Below are 15,326 nucleotides of genomic sequence, written 5' to 3' on the forward strand. Positions count from 1 at the left end.
GGCGGTCACAACAAATAGCGTCCAAGGCGTGGACAGAGCTTCGGGAGTCTAATTCTCCCCCTTAGACTGACTCTAGACAGGCACTGTGAAGTCTACAAGTGAATAAGCGCGCCGGGAGGAGGAGTGTGATCTTCTTCCGATTCAGGTATTTCCCCGGTGCTTTTCCGTGCCCAGCGGCGCCGGTAACAGCGAACGGCGGGCGGAGGGCGGCTGCAGGCGGGGTTGGAGGAGCGCGGCTGAGGAACGCTCCGACGCGCCCAGAGGACAGGCATCCGGGAGGGCGGCACGCAGGTGGCGGCGCTGGCCCGTGGGCGGGGCCGGAGAAGGGGAGGGCTCGGCGCGCGTCCGGCGGTGACGGCAGCGCGAAGGGGAGGTGCGAGCCGCCAGCCGGCGGGGGTGCCATGGCGAGAGGCTCCGCTGCGGCACCAGCATCAGTATCCCGGGCCGTAGCAGCGCCCCCATCTGCTGCCCCGGGACCCGCCCGGCCGTCGCCCTCGCACTCCCCGCGCCCGTGACTCCCGCGCGCCCGGAGCGAGGCGTCCCCGGAAAGGGGTAGAGCGCGGGAGGGCAGCGCAGGAGGGAGCGCGGGGGGAGTCCAAGAAAAGCCAGAGCGCCCCCGACGACCCCAGCGTCCCGGAGCCCGAGTCCAGAGCTCGAGGCCGGCGGGTGGTCAGCAAGAGAAGGCGGCGTCGGAGCGGAATCCGCTGTGTGCGCCCCCGCGCCGCCCGGCCGGCTGCCGCGGAGGGAATCGGAGCTGCCGGGCGGCCGGGCCGAGAGAAGGAAGAGAAGGCGGCTGGGAGAGCTAGAGGTCCTGCAACGAGAAGGAGCCCGCGCTTGGTCTCGGGCCGCGCTCCGTGCGCCTCTCGCGGGTAAGCCCGGGGTCCGCTTATGCGTGCCGCCGGCGCATCCGATCCGGGGGTGGGGGGTGGTTGTGTTCCGGGAGTGCCGGCGCCTGATGTGGTAGCGGCGGGAGAGGCCCAGTGCCGGGACCCTGACCCGGCCGCACCTGCCGGAGAGCCCTCAGGGGCCCAGGAAGGTGCCCACAGGGCATCGAGTTGGTCGCGCCGCGTGGGCTGGGTTCCCGGAACCGGCCCTCCGAGGTGACAGTGATGCGTCCTTCAAAGAGCCCTGAGCTGAGCCAGGCCTGAGCGCGGGCAGTGTCCGGATTCCTACCCCCCTGCAAAGCTTAACGTAAATTCCATTTTCTGAGGGTGTCTGGGACCAGACAGATATCCTCTAGAGCCCCTCATTTCCCATCCTGAGACTTAAAAAGTTCACTTTGTCACTTTTTGACATGAGTTTTTAAATTCTTTTCTAATCTCCAAGGTTAGCCTCTTGCAGGTTAAAAAAAAAAATTAATGTAATATGTTGTTTCTTCTTTTGTGAAGTTGTGTTTAGGGATGCAAATGGGAAAAGCCTGCTTTCTCTTGGTGCTGGCGCTGGACGCACCCTACCATTAAGATTGTTTTAGCACCGTTCCCTTCACTTGTTCAAACACTGAAATCGCGTTCACTTTGAGCGCCTCCTAAGTATGAGTGTTTAGGCCCCAGATTTTTTTTCCTTACTATGCTTCATCAGAACTTTGCTTCAAACTGCATTGTGTAAATACTTGTGTGTAGCCAGGACGGGTACTCTTTCTTGGAGCTGCTTTTGGTTATCTGTGGTGGGGGGTGACAGAGACCACAGAGAAACAAGCTAGTTCCAGTGTCCTTTCCAATTTCCAATTACAAGAGCAGCAGTGGGAAGTTGTCAGACTGAGAGCTGAGAGGTGTCATCTGGCCTGAGCTTGTTAGTAGTAATTGGGGGTTCAGTCCTTGGGCCAGTCTGCACTGGAGAGGGTCTCCCAAGTTTGAGTGGAGGGAGCTTAACTGGTTGTTCAGAGAGTTGGAGCTGGGGTGACAGATGGTGCCTTCCTTTTTCTGTTGGCTTGGAAAGGTCATGCTTGTTTGCTCTTTGATTTCTTACTCCAGCTTTATCACAGAGATGCCCAGACAAGGGTGAACTAGCCTCCTTTCTAAGCTGGGTTAGAAAGCCTAGGTCAGGCTGCAGCAGGTTAGGCAAGAGTTAGCTTGGCCCCAGAGCCAGCCATTTCCTGTTTGATGCCCCAAGGACTGGTGGCATTCGGTTTCCCATCCCCAGCTCTCCACTGAGAGTGTCTCCACCTGGCTGTGTTGCGTTTGCTCTGTCTCTGTGGTGTGCTAAAAAAGACATGAACTTGGAGAGGGAAACCTGACTCAGATTTCAGCTCCTCTTTACTGCCTGTGTGACCTTGACTCTTATTTAAGGGCTCTGAGATGCAGCACCACCCCCCACCAAAAAAAAAAAAAAAAAAAAAAAAAGGGAAGAGAAAGAAAATAGACCCTCACCAAACTTTTAAGGATTAAGGAGACAATGTTTTAAATGAAAATATCTATCTGTAAAAATTTGAATGACCTGGAAGAGTTTTCAGGTCTCATTCCAACATGACTAGATTTGTGACTCAGTGACCTTTTTGAGCCCCACCAGGACAATAAATTATTAGGTATTATAATAGTAATTATCTTTCTTACACATTTGTTGTGACTGTAAAATCAAATAATGTATGTGAGAGGGCTTCAAAAATAAGAGTATTACTCACATTGAAAGGAGTTCCTAAAACTTCAGTTTCCAAATGAATAGCAGCTTGTTGCTTGCCAACTAATGTGGAACTTTTTCCTTTCCTGTGGGAGTATTCTGAGCCCCTGCCTCTGATCCTGCACATAGTAGGTCTCTAATTGTTAGATGACTTTTGAATTAACCTTCTGGGATCCCCATCTTGTCTGCGGGCTCCTATGGTGGAAAGCACATCTTGGCTGTTCTCTGCTCCATCAGCTGTTGGTGCTTTTGTGGACTCCATTGTTTTGTTTCACCAGATACAGCCCCTAAGAGCCAAGGAGACTAGTACCCTACCAGGCAGGTGGTCACTCTTCCTGCAAGGAGCAGTTGCATTTTTCTCCTTCAGGGCTCTAAGTGAGAAAGGCATTGGAAAATGAAGAGTTAATTTAAACTCACTGAGGTTTACCAGTGTACAGATATTAAATACAGCCTTGTGTGTGCTGCAGTTTTAACACTAGGGCAGGCAAGTTTGATAAACTTGGGGGTGATGTTACCAAGAGCAGCCTCTTCAAATATATAATGACTGCATGACCCTTGGTTTTGAAAATGGACCCTGATCTACTCCTCATCTCTATTTGATAGGCCCCGTGATTTTTGTGGGCAGGACAAAGGGATGCTTCTTTGAGGAGATGGGCCTGTTAGGGGACAGTGATCTCCACCAACCCTGGGGCTCATGTATGTTCTCAGATCTTATTTTATAGTCTTGGGTTAGTGTCTCTTGGATAGAGATACTCTGTGGAATGGGTTTTCTGGTTCCTCTGTTTTTTTTCCCTTCTTTCTGAACGAATGTTCCTTATTCTGACTTGCCGTCTTATTATTAGGTGTATACAAGTGGAAGCTGCCTCCAGTGTAGAAAAGCTCAGTGTCTCAGTGAAGGCACAGAAAATCATAGCATGTGGATGAATCTGGATGCCTCTGAGCTACATATAATGATATGCAGCTGCTTAAAGAAAGGCTTTGCCATGGGCTTTATGAAGGGCTGATTGGCATTATTATCCACTGAGAAGCTCATTTAATTACGTGTTTGTTAATAGTGTTCCTGGGGCGGATGCAGAGATGGATGAGGCAGTGCAGGGCTGGAACCACAACCTCTTAAAATCCTTGCTCTGGACTTCTGATCTGACATTTAAGGAAGGCCTGTTCCCAGCCTCACCTGTTTAGTGCCGTGTCTTTTCGGAGAAGCACCGTAAATCCCTTTGCTGGAGACTTAGCAAATGGCAGTGACTTCTCAGACGGCCTCTCACTGCCTCGGGAAAGTCCTTTGGCCTGGGTGTCTCAGGCTGTAAGGTGTGTTATGGCGATGCTTCTCACACGTGCCCCCACAAGTAGCCCTCAGGGCAGAGGAACCCTGGAAGGAGGAATTTGGAAGCTCAACCTGATTTCCAGCATGATCCTGAACTTTTCTGTGTTAGCTCAAAGATATCCTTGATGAAGAGTGAAGAAGGATCCATCTTATTAGTGTTAATGTGAAAATGTTTAAAATTGCTGTCTGGAGTGGAAAAGTGCTCCGGGAAGATGCACCTTGTTTTCCTGGGGCTCGCTGCCCCTGCCTCCCTCTGTGTACGTACGCATACTCTGGTTTGGAAGACTTGGAGCTGGATTATTTTTGGATTCATTCCATACTTTTTGATACACCAGGATATTCAAAAGCAAAAGGCAGTCTCCTTCCCAGAGGAAGTGGATTTTGTACTAACATCTGAAAAGAACTCTTCAATATTGAGGAGAACTAGGCATATTAGTAAACTAACTGGAAAATTAAAGAATCACTGGAATATCAATTATCTGGATTTGACGTTTAAGTAAAACCATGTTCTGGTTTATAGGGGATCTTTGAAGTTTTTTTCGTTTCTTGCTTTTGTTTTAAAGAATTAATTGAAAATAACTATGAATGTGTGAATTAAGTGGACTTTTTCAGTAAAGTATCCCTTCTGTGTACCATCCAGAGCACTTCACACTTTATGGGATTCCTTAATGACTAGACTTAGTTTCTAGATAATGTGATTATGTTGATTAAAAATGCCATTGTCTCCTGACTTAGACTCACACAGATTAGTTATTAGCAAACCCTGCATTTGATTACCTAGATGCTGGTTTATTTATGCCACTTAAAGTGGGTATTAATTAGAAACAGGACATGGGATTTTTTTTTTTTTTCTTCCCTTTCTTGGTATCTATGCGTACAGAGAACCATTAGATTTTTAAAGTTCTCGATCAGTTTCTCTGGTTGTTTTGGTAAAATCAGAAAGTCCTTCCAGGCAGCTCTTGCCTGTCAACAACATATGCTGTGGGCCTGGATTCTTCTTTTGACTTCCTTGACTGCGATCTGCGAGCTCTCGGTTTTTAAGTTTTGCAGGAAGTAGAAGGGCATGATCTAGCGCAAGCTTGCCTCCTTTTAGTGTAGGTTCTTGTAAAATAATTTCCATTTTGGTATATGGCCAAAGATAAAGTATCTCTCTAGAAGATTGGAAGTGGCTTGACTTCATTTATACCATTGAATGAGGAATTTGAACCCTGAGAAGTGGGTGAGCAATGAGTGTGGAATCCATCCTTGAATTTATGTTTGTCTGAGGACCATTGGGAAGCTTTTTTTGGGGAGATGGGAAGAAAGATTTCCTTTGACCTCCAGAAGCATCTGTTGTCTTCAGTGAGGTGAGAAAGGCAGGGAATGAAGGACTGTAAACAGTCTGACTGTGCATACCAAAAGGGCTGAAAGTCCGGATTCGTACTGGGACCAGTTGGCCACAGTGAAGTTCCTGAGAGGGATATCTGACTGCTGCTGTTTCTGCCTGACTTTTTTTTTTAAAATGCAATTTTTTTGAAATATATTCACATACCATACAATCATCCAAAGTGTACAACAGTTGTTCACAGTATCATCATATAGTTGTGCATTCATCACCACAATCAACTCTTGAACATTTTAATTATTCCGAAAAATAAAAGTAAAAGAGAATACCCAGCGAGCAAGATGGCGCGGCTCTGCAGAGTTCTGCTGTTCGTCTCCCAATTCTACATCTTGTCCGGCGGTGGATCCTTAAATTTAGAGCATTCGCAGCCGCTGGCTCAGTCAGCAAAGGATCCGGGCCCAACACGTACATTCACGGGACTTCCCAGGGCAGCAGAAAGCACCGAAATCCCACCTTATGTGATGAAGTGTCCAAGCAATGGTTTGTGTAGCCGACTTCCTGCAGACTGTATGGAATGCAAGACAAATTCCTCCTGTGTCTATGGGAAGCCTGTCGCTTTTGACTGCACAGTGAAACCTTCTGTTACCTGTGTTGATCAAGACCTCCAATCCCAAAAGAACTTCGTCATCAACATGACTTGCAGATTTTGCTGGCAGCTTCCAGAGGCAGATTACGAATGCTCCAATTCTACCAGCTGCATGACAGTGTCCTGTCCTCGGCAGCGATACACTGCCAACTGCACGGTGCGGGATCACATCCATTGTTTGGGTAACCGTACTTTTCCTAAAATGCTGTACTGCAATTGGACAGGAGGTTATAAATGGTCTACTGCTCTGGCTCTGAGATTCTGTGGATCAGAAATTGGGAAAGAGCACAAAATAGTTTGTCAGTCCTGTGACACTGGGGCCTCAGCTGGAAGACTCAGAGGACGGGAGCCAGGATCACCTGAAGCCTCCTTTACCCACATGTCTGGTGGGGCCTCACCACATGGGCATAGGTTGAGCTTCCTGACAGCATGGCAGTCAGCCACATCGAAGCTATGTTGGGTATTCTAACCTAACTCCAGAAGCCGGGCAGCATCACTTCTGCCACAGTATATTAATTAAGTTAGTTACAAAGGTGCACACAAGTTCAAGGGGAATGGGCATAAACTCCACTTCTGGGGGGAATAGGAAAGTTCAGGAAAAGCTAATGGGATTAGAAATATTGCAGTGGGCATTTTTGGAAAATACAATCTCCCAAATCTTAAAAGAGATGGGGAAAGAGAGAAAAGAGAAGATGAGAGGGAGCTGGCTACAGTTTCCCTTTGAGCTCCTTCTGCTCTCTTAGAGGTATCTAAAAAGAACCAGAAACTATTTGGCTAGTATGGGACAATTCCCAGTTATTCTTTTGATTGTAATATTGATGGGTGTTCCTGTCAAAGAGTTTCTTTTTTTGTTTTTTACTTTTGATTTTAAGGATATGCTCATGCTATGTCCTTTTTATGGTCATGCCAATTAGCTTGTATCAACTAAGTTTCTGTGTTTCCTTGTGCTATCATAAGATGAACTAGTTAGAGGAGGTGAGAGAGGCCTGGAGTTTACATGCCTAGCCCAAGACTGAATTCATCACTGAACTTTTTTCTTTCTGACCTTAGATTTGGAAAATCTTTTATGAAGACAATTTTAGAAACTGAATTGAGTTTAGAGGTCTCCTCATGTCAAATAAATAATGTAGGCTATCAGGATTTTTTTTCTATTTGTTATAAAATGCCTCTTAAAATAGTATTCTTCTCTATGTCAAAAGTTCCCTAAAGTGGTCACCAGGACTTCAAATTGCCCTTTGTGAAATAAACTCATTTACAGAGACAGGCATATGAGTTAGAATTATAATGTGAAAATTCAAAGTAAGCACATGTTTGGACTGAACAGGGTGCAGAACTGTAGTCATTGGTGAGAACTGTCTGCAATCATGTCTCCAGAGCCTGGCCCAATGCCAGCTGTCATCAGCCATGACTCGAGGAACTGCCTATTGTCTGTCTGCTTGTGCATGTGTGGTGTTACCCATCTGAAAGAGGAAGTCCATGGGGAGAGGGCAAGCATGGCTCTTGGAACTGATCTGAGGATGGACTTATTGAACTTACATTTGCTCTTTCCCCAGCGACTTCCTCTTACAGATAAACAATATTCAAGTCCCAGAAGGGCTTAATGAAATATTTGGAGCTCAGATTCAGTGTGAAACTTACCTGGTCATCAAACACAGGTTGACCTCAAGCAGGTGGTGAACCGAACGGTCAGGTTCCAGTTTGCAGTACTGAGGTTCTTGGCGGGAATCACGGTGGAACTTACACTTATTGAAGCCCACTGACCAAGGACCTCTGGAAACACATCCATTACTGCAGCAAGGGAAAAATTCCTTTTTGTCACATCTGAATCTTCAGTAGTGAGGGAGTTGTTGGAATTTTCCTCTAACTGCGTGGAACTATTGCCTGTGAACATAGTAAGAGATACCCCAGAGAAACCCCATTGCTCTGGCAGCAGAGGACAGCCACAGCCACAGCCTCTTTCCTTTTGGCAGTCGAGCCTTAGCTGTGTGATAGCCCTCACAGGTAAGCACAAGTCCCTCTTCTGAGATCCTAGTTTGTGACATACCACCTCTTTTTTGTTCCTCAGCCTTAGGGCTAGCAGCTGCTTCCTGCAGATGCTGTTATCTGGATTACCTCAGCATCCACGTTTGGTCTTTTTCCTCTTTTACTCTTCCAAGAATTCTGTAACTAATCACTTACATTAAACTCCTCTTGTTTGATAAAAAAAAAAAAAGAGAGAGAGAATACCCAAAACATCCCATCCCCCCCCCCCTCCATTATTCATTTACTTTTTGTCTCCAGTTTTCTACTCATTTGTCCATACACTGGGTAAAGGGAGTCTGCCTGACCTTTGATCTCTGAGGGGGTTGGAGCATCCTGTTGTCATGATTTAAGTTGATTGCAAGGGTGGAAGGTCCCACGACCCAAAGTGTGGTCCTTGGACCAGCAGCAGCAGCAGCAGCAGCCACTTTACCTGGGAACTTGTTAGAGCTTTAGAATCTCAGGCTCCACCCCTGATCTGCTAAATCTGAACCTGCATTTCAACCAGATGCCCAGGTGGTATTTTATTCAGGCCCTCCTTCACACTTACACAGATCTGTTTTTTTTTTTTCCCTCTCTCTGCTTTCTTTTTAATGTTTAATTATTTAAAATGAACAGAGTTCCATTTATAATAACCATTTATAAATGAAACCATAAAAAAACAAACATCAGTAGATTTGCACTTTAATTATTGAGATGAAGTAATATTTGCAGAAGAGAGTCCTGGGATATTTATGTAATTATCGTGCTATGTACATTTTATTCCTAAGGTTACTTCACTAAAACTTGTGTTTTCTCAGTTCAATGGGCAACTAATCCCCAAGACCAACATGGAGGTGATGAAAGATTAATTTTTAAATGACGATTTTTAAACCAATTTTAAATAATATTTAAAAACAGTCTGCCCTACTAAAACATTAGGCTGATTTGAAGTTTTTTCTATGATTACAACAAATTAGACATAATTGTGTCACAGAATTGTTAAGTAGAAAAACAAGGCACTAGTTTTCTTGTTAAAATTCAAAGGCTTGATTGTGAAAGAGATATATAGTAAGGCAGGTTCAACCTAGAAATACCAAACTGGAAATTTACTAATATTTGTATGCTTTACAAATGTTATAATACACTTATATTATGTACGTTATACATACATAAAAGTAACAGATGTATTTATTATATAAATTATATAAATTATATATATGTATACACTATCATATGAAGAAGCTAAACAAGAGTGATTTTAACAAACCAGGCAAAAATACCTTATATACCTGAATATTAGGTAACTGCAAGCCAAAAACATTCACTTAAGACAATTACTTTATTTTGAACAAGAAAGTGGTGTAAGCTACCGACAGTGTAGCCATAATAGGAGAGGCTCTTTCCTTTCCACTGCCTGACCCAAGTATAAAGTTAGGAAGAAAAAAGTATCTTATATTTGATTAGTTCTGTTATCTATTATTATACCTTCTTATAAAGCAGGCAAGACACTGATTGATATCTGTTTTAAAGTCTAAGAAGAATTGTATCCAGATAGAATATGCTAAGTAGTTATGTTTTGAGAAGTTAAACTTTCATTTGGGTTAAAGTTGAATGCATGTGCTAACACAAGGCTACTGAACCACTGTTTTTTATTTAGAGAAAATGAGTGTAAAAATCAGTTTTATTGTTATTTTCATTAAAAAATATTCAGAACAAATAAGTGTGCCTAGGAAAGACAACCTAGCCTCAAGTCTTCACGATAAAAGCAAAAAGAAAATGACTGATTTTCTGCTCAGTGATCATATTTAGGACTGTTACAAGTAATGTGTTAGTCTCCAGAGAGCATCACTATGCTGTGTGTGTCAAAAACTTCACATACTATTCTCAAGCATCAGAATGGTCAGCTGACCAGTTGTAGGCTGGCCACACTGGTTCTCCAACAAACAGCCTCGTTGCCTTCACGTAGTTCTTTTCATCCAGTGTGAAGTGGTGATAAATGCCTGCAGGAAATGTTACCATGTCTCCCTTCTCCATGAAAATCCGGATCCACTTGTCCTCTTTATCCCTCACATCAGAATACCACTTCCATCCAAGATATATTGATTTTCATTAGTCCAAGTGTAAATGTTCTTCATAAAACATTTGAATCTTTTCTTCATGATTTGGTAGTTTATCTTCGCATATCGTTATTGTGTCTATCCAGGAGTAGTTCCTCTCTTTTCAGATGTTTTCTAATTCTGGATCATTCTCGTATATGTCAGCATCCAGTTTCCAGTGAAAGACCCCGAGGTAACACAGCAGCTCCAGGTCCACTGGGCGGCCGGGCTCCAGTTGGTGGGGCTTCCTTTGATCTTCCAAGGACTCGTCCGTGTAGCATGCCTCCACCATCTTCCTGGCCTCCTCCACAGGAGGCCACAGGTGCCAGGGCAGTGTAGGGTGCAGCCCGCCCTCAGGCTCAGATATGCTCTTTTCAGGTACACAAGGCCAGACTTTGAGACGGCAGGAAGAGCAAGTTACCACACTCGTTTTCTTCTCTTCTTGGGAGTGTTGGTGCTCAAAGTTGTGTTCAACCTCCTGTCCTCCACCAAGAGGAAGGGGGTTAGGGTTTCTTAAGAAAGATTGCTGAACCCATTCCCTCCCACCCCCGCCATCTCTTCCCTTCCTTAAATTGTTTGCAGTGAACTGTAAAAAATGGGAGGACTCCAAGAGAGAGGGGACATACTGTCATTCTGAATCATTTGTGAGGAAGGCAGCCCAGTAGTCCAGCCAGTGTCCCTCCCCAGCACATACCTGAAACATTGGGTGATGTTTGGAGTTCTTGAAAATATGCCAGTGCAGTGAGCAGGCAGTTCTCCCCACATTCTAGCTGAGTAGCTGAAGCATTCATCCGTTCATCTCCCCATCTGTTTACCCTTTGTTGAGCAAATCTAAAGTGCCAGACCATGTGCACTGTGGCTATGGGACATTGCAAGATTGGCCTACAGTGACAAAGTGGAAGCTAGATAAAAAGTTCGTGGTGATCTGACCCTTGTAAATGCCACCTCTTCTCCACCTTTTGCCTACCTGGGGATGGCAGCAGGTAACCTATCTGCAAATTTCTTTTCTTGCCTCAGAAGTACCAGAGTCCCACAATCTGAGAGATGAAACGAAATCCCTAGTGCAATGGCCATCTTTTATTTTTTTCCAAGTCATTTTTCAGCATTTCATTCTGTCATTCTTCAAGCACTAGCCATGGTCTCTGCCTTGCTTGGAATTCAGAGAATTCAGGGAATTCCTAGAAGGTGGTAGAATATTGGAGCTCTTGCTTCAGCCCTTGCTTCTGACTGCTCTTTAACTTTGGGCATCAGATTTTTTTTTTTTTTTTTTTTTTTTTTTTTTTTTTTTTTAATCATCATTTTATTGAGATATATTCACATACCACGCAGTCATACAAAACAAATTGTAGTTTCGATTGTTTACAGTACCATTACATAGTTGTACATTCATCACCCAAATCAATCCCCGACACCCTCACTAGCACACACACAAAAATAACAAGAATAATAATCAGAGTGAAAAAGAGCAACTGAAGTAAAAAAGAACACTGGTTACCCTTGTCTGTTTGTTTCCTTCCCCTACTTTTCTACACATCCATCCATAAACTAGACAAAGTGGTGTTTGGTCCTTATGGCTTTCCCAATCCCATTGTCACCCCTCATAAGCTACATTTTTATACAACTGTCTTCGAGATTCATGGGTTCTGGGTTGTAGTTTGATAGTTTCAGGTATCCACCACCAGCTACCCCAATTCTTTAGAACCTAAAAAGGGTTGTCTAAAGTGTGCATAAGAGTGCCCACCAGAGTGACCTCTCGGCTCCTTTTGGAATCTCTCTGCCACTGAAGCTTATTTCATTTCCTTTCACATCCCCCTTTTGGTCAAGAAGATGTTCTCCGTCCCACGGTGCCAGGTCTACATTCCTCCCTGGGAGTCATATTCCACGTTGGGCATCAGATTTAATTTATTTAGTAAGTGTGGGTGGGACTCAGATTAATAAAACTTCCCCAAAGTGCTAGTGTTTTAGGTCTGCATGTTTATGATCATTCCTTCCTCACTTTTTTTTTTTTGACTTGAAAGTACAGTGGGTGAGTTGGGGGATCACAGGAAGTAAGAAAAACAGTATATTACATTTTGTGATTCTGAATTCAGAGTTTTAGGATTAACTTTGGTTTGCCTGTTTGGCCTAGATTTTGAGTGGGAATGTTTGGTGGTCTGGCCTGTGCAGAGGACTGACAGCATAGTTATGTCATGGACCACTTTTTATTAAATGAGGGGTCCAAAAACCCCTGCATTGCAGAATTTCAAGCCTAGTGAGAAAATTGGAGATGTGTAACAAAGTAAAGGGACAGGCAGATTCTTGTCATGTTACCAGATTGGAATTGGTAAACTTTGTGCCCAGGGATTAAAAACCTACCAACCAAACAAAAAAAACCAAACCTTTGGTTCTGGAAGAGCAGATAATGATTTAAAGGAAAGGCAAGGAGAAGGAAAATGAGCAATTTGTTATATGCCTGACTCACTGGTACTTGGTGTCTGTGAGTGTTACATTTGGGTGCAGAGTTTCTGAGACAATTAGTTTACTGGCTTTCATAGTAGTGAAGGAAAGCGTGTCATCCAGACAGTGGATATTTCATTTCAACTTTTGCATTTAGAATATGTTAAATAAAATGCTGAATACTTAGGAAATTATACATTTCTGCTTTCTGTACCTTAGTGGGGTGTAGCCTTGTTTTCATTCAGTTGTTAAACATATAGCAACCTTCGGATTTAGCAATCTGTCTGGATAAAAAGCAGCATACCATTGATGTGTTTAAAGCCATGCTCCTTTTTTCCCCCATAAGACTTGTGCTTTGTCAGGGTTAGATGTGTTGAACACAGCAAGGAACTCCTGTTTATGACAGCCAGTGCCTGAATCATTACCTTTTTATCATGGCTTCATTTGACTGTTAATAAGGGAATTATGTGAATTAATATGTAAGTCTTGGCCGAGAGGAAGCATTTTATGTTAGCTATTATTAGTGTTGTTGTTTTTGAAGTCTACCCTCCGTTACAATCCATTCATCCACAGATCATTATGGAGCACCTCTCTGTGTCAGGTGGTGGGGTATTTGCTGGCTTTTATCTTTGTGGCACCAGTGGCATGTCCCCTGTGGTCTAAGGCATTACCTGGGACATGGTGTTCCTCACCTCACCCCTGACTTCCTTGCTTTGGCTTTGAGCGGGGGTAGTTAACTTTGCAAGGGCCCCAGGGCACTATAAAAACCCCTTTGGATGTGATATTTGGACAGAGATATCAAGATATTTCAAAGGTCTCTTGAAGAAGAAGGGTAGTTTGGTGTTGATATTTGAGAAAACATCTTTCTATCAGAGAAAACAAGCAGAATATTTTTATGTCCTATTATGATAAGAGACAAAAGGCATGGCATGCAAATCACTGGGAAGACAGACTAAAACTTGTACTGATGCAGAAGATGTATATATGCTTGGAAGATAGGAAGCAGTTTGTATTCTTGAAAGAAAAAGAAATTACTTTACCACAAGAGAAATGTTGTAACAACTATTGAATGTTAACTTGAAAAAGTTTTAGCTGGACTAAGTCTTTTGATGCTAGAAGAGAAACAAAGCTCATATGGAAGGGAATAAAAGAAATAAATATTCCTGGGAGTTTGCTTGTCTTATAATTAGGCTTTTAGCTTTTATGGTATACAGAATCTTCTACATGCCAAAAGGCAGTATGGCAAAGAGTGATCGTCACAAGTAAGGTTGAGATTTCCCTCACAAGCTCAGTAGTTGCATCTCCCATTTGGTCTCCAGGGTGGATGAGATGCAGTTTGTAGATGTTCCAAAGGGAAGGCCCGTGGTGTCATAGGAGAGGAGGCTGTTCACTTTGTTGAAGGTGTCCTGAGCCAGCATCTGGTCCTCAGCCTCCTCCACCCACTGAGACCCACAGTGGACGCTCTGGCTTTACTCGAGGTGAGAGAGAGGGTGGTGGCTTCAGCTGGGGTCATGAGACTGTGGATGGAGAGAAGTGGGTGGTTGCATGATGTTTAGGAGATAAAGCTTGCTTCTTGAAGAGAGGATGGTAGGGTGAGGGTGTGAGGCATGGGGAGGAGTCAAGGATGAAGCTGAGGTTTCTCAGTTGGACCACTGTATCTCAGCTGTCCAGGGCTGAGGACCTGGAGGTTCCTGTTTTGATCATGTGGAGTTTGACATACCCACTAGATTTCCAAGTGGAGATGGTTAGGGCAGTGGGACACTTGGGTCTGAGCTGAGGAGAGAGATCCGAGTTTGAGGTATGAGTTTGGGGACCATCAATGCACGTAGATAGCAGTGACACATGGGTATTAAAAGAGTGGACTGTATGGAACTCCCAGAGGAGTGACCAGAGATAGGGAAAAGACCAGAAACTGTTCTTTCGGCTAAGGGTGGGGTCCAGAGGGTCACCCCACTGTGTGAGTCAAGTAAGATGAGGGCTGAAATGTCCTTTGGGTTTGTTTATGCATAGCAGGTGTGCAAGTATTTGAGCGTTACACCACTCAGTTTTCATCTGTTCAGAGGAGACGCTGGCATTGTAAACATCTTAAACATGTCTGTTGTAAGAATTCTTGTAATGTTCTTGAAGATTTGCACTTTTCCTTGCCCAGTTTCATTTATGCTTGTCCCACAAATGTTCATATTTTAAGGATTCCTGAAATTAGTGAGCCCTGAGTTAGAGATTTTACTATACTTTCTTGTGATCCTTGTATATTTTTCTGGAGATTGTCCTGCCCTTAGAGTTTGTCCTGTTGGAGCTATAGAATAATGGTAAAACTGGAGGGAACCAGCCCCACTAGAATGGATAAAATTAAGAAATTTGACAATACCAAGTGCAGGTGAGGATGTGGAACAGCTAGAAGTCTCAGATACCTCATAAAAATAGGAATAAACCACTTGAAAAACTGGCAATATTTGCTAGAGCTCAGCATATACTCCTGAGCATATACCGAGCATATACTCAGCAGCAAGTGCTTATGTACTTAATTCATTGCAGTTTTACTCATGATAACATCAGACTGAGAAAAGCCCAGATGTCCGTTAATAGGGGCAATGGAATGCTACTCAGCAACAAAGAGGAATGAAGTACCAATGCGTGCAATGACATGAATCAGTCTCACAGACAGAATGTTGGGCAAAAGAGGCCAGACACAAAAGCACACTATTTGCATGAAGTTTGGAAGCGGGCACAGTTATCCTATGGTGATAGAGGTCAGAATAGTGGTTACCTGCTACGGGGTATTGATCCCATAAAGTTAATTGCACTGAGTATGTAAGATAATTAATTACTGGTTCTAGTTTATTTGCCGAATATATCAGATGGTCATGCAATGTGATGTAAAATATT

The 15,326-nt window shown here is 43.9% G+C and overlaps 2 protein-coding genes and 1 pseudogene across 3 annotated transcripts in view; 2 read left to right on the forward strand and 1 right to left on the reverse strand.

Moving 5' to 3' along the window:
• Window positions 1–561: 561 nt before the first annotated feature.
• TRAK1 (trafficking kinesin protein 1) overlaps window positions 562–15,326 on the forward strand; it is a 198,558-nt gene continuing 183,793 nt past the window's right edge. For both annotated transcript variants that reach the window (XM_037847881.1, XM_037847973.1), the window contains exon 1: window positions 562–869. The gene's annotated coding sequence lies outside the window, so the exon portion shown is untranslated. The remainder of the gene's footprint in view (window positions 870–15,326) is intronic.
• On the forward strand, window positions 5,602–8,141 carry LOC119543233 (TM2 domain-containing protein 3-like). Its single transcript, XM_037847984.1, has one exon. The coding sequence runs from the start codon at window positions 5,603–5,605 to the stop codon at window positions 6,374–6,376; it is 774 nt and encodes a 257-aa protein (XP_037703912.1). The 5' UTR covers window position 5,602; the 3' UTR covers window positions 6,377–8,141.
• LOC119543243 lies at window positions 9,757–10,305 on the reverse strand (annotated as a pseudogene).

Source organism: Choloepus didactylus, chromosome 1 (genome assembly GCF_015220235.1).
Source record: "Choloepus didactylus isolate mChoDid1 chromosome 1, mChoDid1.pri, whole genome shotgun sequence".
Classification (NCBI taxonomy): Eukaryota; Metazoa; Chordata; class Mammalia; order Pilosa; family Megalonychidae; genus Choloepus; species Choloepus didactylus.

Coding starts and splice junctions, on each gene's coding strand:
- LOC119543233 (XM_037847984.1), top strand. CDS start 5,603: ATGGCGCGGCTCTGCAGAGTTCTGCTGTTCGTCTCCCAATTCTACATC.